The following is a 7232-nucleotide window of genomic DNA, read 5'->3' as shown; positions in this document are numbered from 1 at the left end:
GGAGCCCCTGTCCCTGCTCCCCCCGTCCTGTTCAGGGTGCAGGTGAGGGGCACAGGGCCCTCCTGCCCTGCTCAGCTGCCTGTCTCTGGGCCAGTCTCTTTCCAGCCCCGGCCTCAGCCTCCCCTTCTGCACTATGGGCCAGAAATGCACTCCCGACTGTCACCCAGGATAGTGGTCACGGCCACACCCGCTGTCTTGGTGGCTGAGAAGATGTAAACCAATAAAGCCAGTCTCTTCTTCCACACTTTTATTTTATAAAAAATAATTGTATAAAATAGTGATTTTAAGGCCTGTCACCCATGCCGAGCCCGGGGATGGGCCCTGCGGCTGGGAGCTTGTCCAGCTGCCCCCTTCAACCCCCCCCAGGGGGGGGCCTCCTGAAGCACAATGGTCCCTGATATGTCACCCTGGGCTGACTTGAGTCCCCAGGGCCTGCTTTAATGCTGTTGTCACTGTCATGAAGTCCGAAGTCGCCTGTGAGCAAGGCCTCCCGTCCGTGTAGTAAGTAGCTTGGCTGGTCCTGCCCGCCCCTCCCTGAACCTGGGTCCCGGGCCATAGACTGCCAGGCAGCTCCTATGTCCTGGGCACTTGGAGGAACTCCCGGGCTGTCCAGCCTGAGCCAGGGACCTCTGCTGCCCCACGTCGCTCCAGTGACCTGATTTCCTGAACGCCTTGCTCCTGGGCCCTCTTGCCTGCCGGGCCCCTCAGCCCATGAAGACACCTCCCCTCTCAGCCCCATTCGAAAGCTGAAGGTGGTGGCCCCAGATGCCACTCAGCGCTGACCTTCTCCAACTTCCCCTCCCCACTCGCCTGCCTGCTGAGCTCCTTTTTGTCCTCCAAAGCCTCGGCCAGCCAGGCCTCCCCTGCTGCCTCTCTGGATGCCCCCAGCCCTGGGTCCCCTCTGACTTCACGAGACCGGAAGTGTCCATGTCTGCCTCTGGCTCCCTAAGACTAGAGGCTCCTGGGGGACCCGGCACCACCCACAGGTCAGGCACAGGGAGGCCCAACAGTCCCCTGGGTCCGGTGCTGGCACCGATGCTTTGGGATGGCTGGTCCAAACACGTCAGCTCCCAGCCTGGCTCCTCCTCCGTCCTGTGGGACAGTGGGACAGCCTGGCCCTGCCCCAAGACTCAGTTTCCTCAACTTCGGGCTCGTGGGCCCTTGGTCCAGCCATTCCCCGTGGTCACGGTGGCAGGAGGTTTGTGGGCAAGCGCGCCCCTCCAGGTGTCCCCGTGCTGCTCAGCAGGTCATGCAGCGTGGCCTCATGGCCTCCGGAGGGGGGTTTGGGTCCTCCTGGGAGAAGGGTGCCCGTGAAGCCGGGGAAGGCAGGGGAGGTCCCTGGGCAGACAGGGGGTGAGGAGCCCCGCCACCAGGGGGAGCCCTCGCCCACTGCCTCCACCCACAAGGTCCCCAGGGCTGGCAAGGCACCCGGGGCTCCTGGGCCCCCGCTCACCTCTGAGTACAGGGGGGGCGGCCGGAAGCGGAACTCCTGGATGCAGGTGAAGTAGGGCCCCTCCAGGCTCAGCCTGGGGTCTGGCAGCAGCGGGAAGGGGCTCTGCAAGGTGGCTGCCACCTCTTCTTCGGTGATCACCTCTGAGTATTCGGGAGGGGCTGGGAACAGGGGACAGAAGGGTGAGCAGGGCTGGCAGGGAGCCCTCAGGCTGGGATTCCTGGGATCCGGGGCCACCACGGGACGCTTTTATTTTTGGTGCTGGGGACGGAACCCAGGGCCTCTGCGCCGGGCGCCCCACCCGCAGCCTCTGGTTGGGAAGCAGGTCCCCCCCCCTCCCCCCCCCCCCCCCCCCCGTTGCCCAGGCTGGCCTGGCTCTTGCGACCCTCCTGCCTGTCCTCCAGAGCCTCTGGGATGACAGGTGTGTGCCACCGTGCCTGGCCACCAACGCAACCGTTACTGCGACCTTTGAGTGTGGGCACAGGGCGACTGCGGGAGGGAGGGGACCTGCGTGTGCCCTGCTGTCTTCTTAATAGGGTGGGACTCACCCTCGGGGCGCTCAGGCAGGGCTGCCAGCCCCCAGTCCAGCAGGAAGCTGGCGTGGCTGCCCACGCTGGATGAGCGGCTGCCAAAGGGGTGCAAGGGCACAGTGCCAATGACCAGTGGCAGTTCCAAAAGCAGCTTGGATGTGCCCGGGATGTCCACGCAAACCTGGAGGGAGCAGAGCCATGAGGGAGGGTCCCAGGCCACCTGTTCCCTCCCGCAGAGGACACAGGCCCCGACCACCCCATGCCGGCCAGTGAGACCCCAGCTTCAGCCTGGGGGTGGGGACTGAGGCAGAGCCACCTGCCCCCGGGGCCCAGGGGTCTGTACCTTGAGAGAGTAGCCGACGTGCAGCACGCGGCAGTGCAGGATGGAAGGGCCCACGGGCGGGATGCGCAGCGCCTGGCCCTGCCACAGGGCCCGCCGCCCGGGAGCCACGGGCTCGCCAGCCACACTGGCCACCACCAATCGCTTCTGCTTTTGGGCACCTCTGGCCATGAACGTCTGCGTCTGCACCACGGCCGCCCGGGGCAGCACGGGCCTCTTGCAGCCGTTGTCGATCTCGGCGAAGATGGGGATCACCTCTCCTGCGGCGGGAGCACAGCCTCAGTCCCCGATCACAGGCCAGGCACGACCTGGGCTTCCGCCCCCCGCCCACCCACCCCAGCCGCCACCTGGAGTGTAGCCCTTGCGGTCGATCTTGGCAGAGAGGGAGACGAGGCCAAGGTTATAGTACCAGGATCGGGCCACCTTTTCCCGAGCGCCTGCTTGAGGTGCCTGCCCAGGTGGAGAAAAGGGACATGAATGGGTCATTTGTATAAACCAGACCCCGGGGGAGCCTCCAAGCACCCTCAGCCGAGGGACAGAACCTGGGGCAGGGTCTGGTTCCTTTATAATAACCCAGGAACCATCTTTTAACATGGAACCAGGAACAGGACTCATAAAACGAAAAATGAAAGGAACAGGCCAGCACAGGCGTATGGTTAGTGCCTAGTGAGCCCTGCAATCACCAGCCCTGGCTGCCAGGCATTTCAAAGACCTGGCATCTGAGGTTCAGAGAGGGCAAGACACTTTCCCAGAGCCACAGAGCAAACTGGCACAGCGGGATTTGTCCTCAGCTCCAGTGGACTCTAGCTCACTCCACTCCCTTCCAGGGTCCACTGAGAGCCCTGCTTGGTGAAGGGTGAAAGCAGCCAACCAGGGTCCCCCAGCCCCTGCCTACCCTGCTCCCTGCTTTCCTCCCACAGGGTAGTTGCTCACCAGCAGGGCAGGTGTATTGATGTCCACGGGCTCAATGACAGTGAACACCTTCCTGGTCCTGCGTGCTGGGACCCAGGGGCGGTGCAGGGTGGCCTTGATGCAGTATCGGACACTGCCATGTTTTCCCTCAAAGGATGTCACCAGGGTCCTGGGGATAGAGGGAAGGGGATTCAGGGGAGGAGTACGCAGACACAAAGGTCTGGTGTCTCAAAGGCTTAGGGGCAGAGAGATATCCTGGGGGTCCCCCGGAGGCAAGGGCAGTCTTGGTGCTCCTGGGTCCCCGGCCACCCAGCGGAGTCACACGGGGGCAGGGGCGGCCCCAGGCAGGGGGCTTACAGAGGCAGCTGGAAGCTGAACGGGAACTCGTGACACCCAGCAGGCAGGGTCGTGGTCTCTCCGGTGTCTGTAGGTACAAGCAAGAGGGTGGCTCAGTGGCTACGCGGGATCCCGGATGTCCTGCCGCCGGCCGGGGTGGGCGTGGGGTCCCAGCCGGTACCTGGGGTGAGCAGCGTGGCGCGGTGACTCACGACCTCCACGCGCTCGCTGTAGCTCTGCGTGTACGCGGTGCTGGAGCCCGCGCTGCGGGACTCGGTCCAGTGCACGTGTGCGCGGCCTAGCGCGCGCAGTTTCAGGGTGCCCACGCGGGCCGCGCCCGCCATCTCCAGCAGCACCCGGCCCGCCACGACCTGGCCGCCGCTGAACACCGGCTCAGCGCCCGCGGTCGCGCCGTCCAGCTGCACTGCGAACGCCTTCACCTTGTCAAACAGCATCACGCCCCGGGGCGCGAACCCACCACGCGCGGACCCTGGCCTCGAACCCGCGACGCGGAACGCGAGCTAAAGACGCTGCAGTCTCCAGACGCAAACTCTCCCCGCGCACGCACGCGCAGTCGCCGAGCGGGCCAGAAACCCCGCGCCGTCCGGCGGCGGCGCCGCTTTTATACGGCAGGGCGGAGGTGGAGCCTGAGGTGTAAGCCTCGCCCCCCGAAAAGGGATCCACCAATAGCGTGGCGAGAGGCGTGGCTTCGCCCAGGCGTGGAGCAAAATAACAAACGCCCCTGTTCAGCTCTAAGCTCGCGGACCGGCGGTGGCGGGGCGGGGACAATGAAGCCTGAAGCATCCGAAGCCGGTCTCTAGAGGGTCCCGAGAATAAGGAAGGGAAACCGAGGCTCAGAGGCGGAGACCCAGGCCCAAGATCAACTAGCAAAGCAGTCTCCCTCTCGGCTTAATCGTCACCTGGCTGCCACTTGCAGACGTGACTGGAGACACGTCTAGTCAGAGCTGGGAAGCGGGCCCGACCCCAGTTCGAGTTGGGGAGGGGCCGGTCTCAGTCCCGCAGCGCAGAGCGGGAGGGGGAAGGAAGAGGAGGAGCCTCCCTCCTCAGGAGTCCCGCTCAGCCACGTGACCACATGTCAAGGGTCAGCCTCTTGGTGCCTCAGTTTCCACTTCTGTAGAGCCGGGAGGCCTTGGAGGGTCGCGCAGCCCCGGCTCGATTCCTCCGAGCGCCTCGCGCCCAGCTCATCAACAGGTTCCCGAGACTCCCGGCCGCGCCTCGGTGCTTCGGCCTAAGCGTCCCTTCCCGACTTCCGGCTTCTGGCAAACTACTCGCCCCTGCGTCCCTAGGCCTGATCCAAGCGTCCCCAGCCCCCACACCCCAAAGGAAAGAGCCAAGTACGGGGTACACTCGGGCACCCTCGGGTGCAGGACTGCAGGGTGCTCCCGGGCCGGCGTGACCCTTCTGGGCCTCAGTTTCCCCAGAGAAGAGCCTCACGGGGCATTTCGCCCGCGGGAATCGTTTCCGTGCAGTCTTCGGCGCGCTGGCGCCCTCTGGTGGCAGCAGGACGCGCCGCTGTTCGCACCCCCCTCTTACTCCAGCCTTCCCCTTTTTGTCGCTGGGGCGACAGAGTCCTCAGCCCACCAGTAGAGGGCGGCCATAAACACACAAGGCCCCGCCCCTCGCTATCGGTCCTGCGGGTCGGAGCCCGTAAGGGGCAGGAGGCGCAGGATCAGCCTGGGGGGCTGCCTGGAGGAAGCGACACCGGCTGAGTGGAGGGGCGGCCCCTTCTCCAGGGTGAAGCTTGGAGGCCAGAGCTCAGGGCGAGGCAGGAGTTGAGGTTACTCTGAGGCAACCGGAGGCTCCTACTCAGCCCGCTTCACAGATGAGCCCCCAGAGGCTCAGAGGCAGGGGGACCCTCGCTTGAGGTCACAGTAGTTCCGCCAGCGTCACCCTCCAGTGTTTTAAGGAAGCCTCAACGGATGTCTGGGGCCAGGTGGGCACTGAGGGGTGAAAGTGGCTCTGACATGAGCCCCTGGGGAAGGGAAGTGCCTCGGGGCCCCTTCCTGCCCCGCCCCACGGCGCTACCCGCTCGGTTTCCACGGTAGTTGAGCGGGGTGGGGGTGGGGAGTGGGGTGGCCGGGGACCCTGGCGCCTGGGAGCTATTGGCAAAGCATCCGTTTTACGCAGTACTGTTGGGAGCTGTCGCACTTGCACCTGGCCTCGCCAATTTCGCAGACTGGTATAAGTGAGATCTGGCTTTGCCAGGAGCAGCCCAGAGAGGCCAACATTTCTCCTGCAGTCACACAGCATGACGCTGGGGGCAAACTCCCTCCTTCTGTAGCCCTGGCCTGCTCCTGACAGGTGTGTGGCCCTGGGGGTGGACTGAGATTCAGAACGCAGTAAGGACACGCCAGAGACCCAAGACTCTCAGTTGATGTGACCCCACCCTGACTCCCTTCAACCCAGAGGCATCTACACCCCAGTGCCCACAAACACCACCAGATACCCCCACCCTCGGGAACAGCCCACAGCAGCAGGCACCGCAGGGTAAACTGAGGCAGAGGAGCACGTGAGACGGGGACTTCTTTGAGAATCGAGGACCCTAAGCGCAGGGGTTCCCCAGACCCTAGCCAGGGTTGAGGTCCCCTTGCTTTGAGAGGGGTCTCCTCACCGCATAACCTGTAAGTCAAGGGCACCCAGGCCTGGAATAAGGGACACCCAGAACCTGGCAGGAGGTCCCAGGAGAAGAGGTTCTGTCTGGTCCTAGGAGCGTGGGTGTCCCAGAGGGAAGGTTCGGCTCCTGGGGAGGGGTCCCTACTCTTTGAGAAATATCACCCCGTCCAGATCGCCTAAGTCAGAAGGCTCTGGGTCCTGGAGAGGGGCGCCAGACCTGGGGACAGGTCCCTGCCTGGGGGGGGGGGGTCCTGCCGGCGTGGGGTGCAGACGGTGCCTCACCTCTGAGTAGCAGCTGCCGCCGCCGCAGATACGTCTCGGCGGCCGCATAGTCGCTGGACACGGCGTTGACGCCCACGCTGCGCCCTTCCAGCCAGTGCGTGACCGCCCCGCCTCGCGCCGCCACCACGAGCGCCCGCACACGCAGCGGCGCGGCCACCTCCAGCAGCACCCGGCCGCACAGCCGCTCCCCGCCGCGGTACGCGCCGCCCGGGCCTCGCGCCAGCTCCAGGGCGAAGCTGCGCACGCCGCCCAGGCGCATGGTGCGGGCCGGGGCGCGCGGCCGGACGGTGCCCGGGCGCCCGGCGGGGACACGGCGCAGGCGCGCGGCGGGTCTCCGGGGTCCGCGGGCGTCCCGGGCACCTTCTTTTGCGTCTGTTAACTTCTACCGGCGCCGCGGGCCGTGGGAGGGCTCGTCGTCGGCGAACTTCCTGGTCCCCCGCCTCCGCCCCAGTGACGCGCCCAGGCAGCTGCCGAGGACGTGCCGCCCAGTGTCTGCCTGTGGACTTTGCCACCCCCTAGAGTGTGGCGGGCCGTGTTTTTGCAGGGTCGGCAACGATGAGTCAGAACCGCCGCCCCGCCTGCTCCCCTCACACGCCCTCTCCCTGTCACCTCTTGGCTGTCCCCCAAACACTCCAAGCTCAAATCTTGCCCCCGTGGCCTTTGCACGGCTGGTTCAGCGCCAGATCCCCTCTCCCACCCACCCCTCCCACACCCAGATGTCATCTCCGCAGGCCCCAGCACCTCTGAC

The 7232-nt window shown here is 65.5% G+C and overlaps 1 protein-coding gene across 2 annotated transcripts; it reads right to left on the bottom strand.

Moving 5' to 3' along the window:
- Positions 1 to 232: 232 nt before the first annotated feature.
- ARRDC2 (arrestin domain containing 2) lies at positions 233 to 6917 on the bottom strand. 2 transcript variants are annotated; one of them, XM_081287533.1, is made up of 9 exons: positions 6485 to 6917; positions 3750 to 4058; positions 3590 to 3656; positions 3254 to 3401; positions 2668 to 2770; positions 2324 to 2580; positions 1999 to 2161; positions 1454 to 1611; positions 233 to 1293 (listed from the first exon to the last, which is right to left on the bottom strand). In XM_081287533.1, the coding sequence occupies exons 1-9, from the start codon at positions 6741 to 6743 to the stop codon at positions 1240 to 1242; spliced, it is 1518 nt and encodes a 505-aa protein (XP_081143659.1). In that variant the 5' UTR covers positions 6744 to 6917; the 3' UTR covers positions 233 to 1239. The 2 variants fall into 2 exon arrangements, with proteins under 2 accessions (XP_081143659.1, XP_081143658.1); XM_081287532.1 differs by lacking the exon at positions 3750 to 4058.
- Between the last annotated feature and the right edge of the window lie 315 nt (positions 6918 to 7232).

Source organism: Spermophilus citellus (assembly GCF_964194105.1).
Source record: "Spermophilus citellus genome assembly, chromosome: 3".
Classification (NCBI taxonomy): domain Eukaryota; kingdom Metazoa; phylum Chordata; class Mammalia; order Rodentia; family Sciuridae; genus Spermophilus; species Spermophilus citellus.
This window is presented reverse-complemented; position numbering and strand designations above follow the sequence as displayed.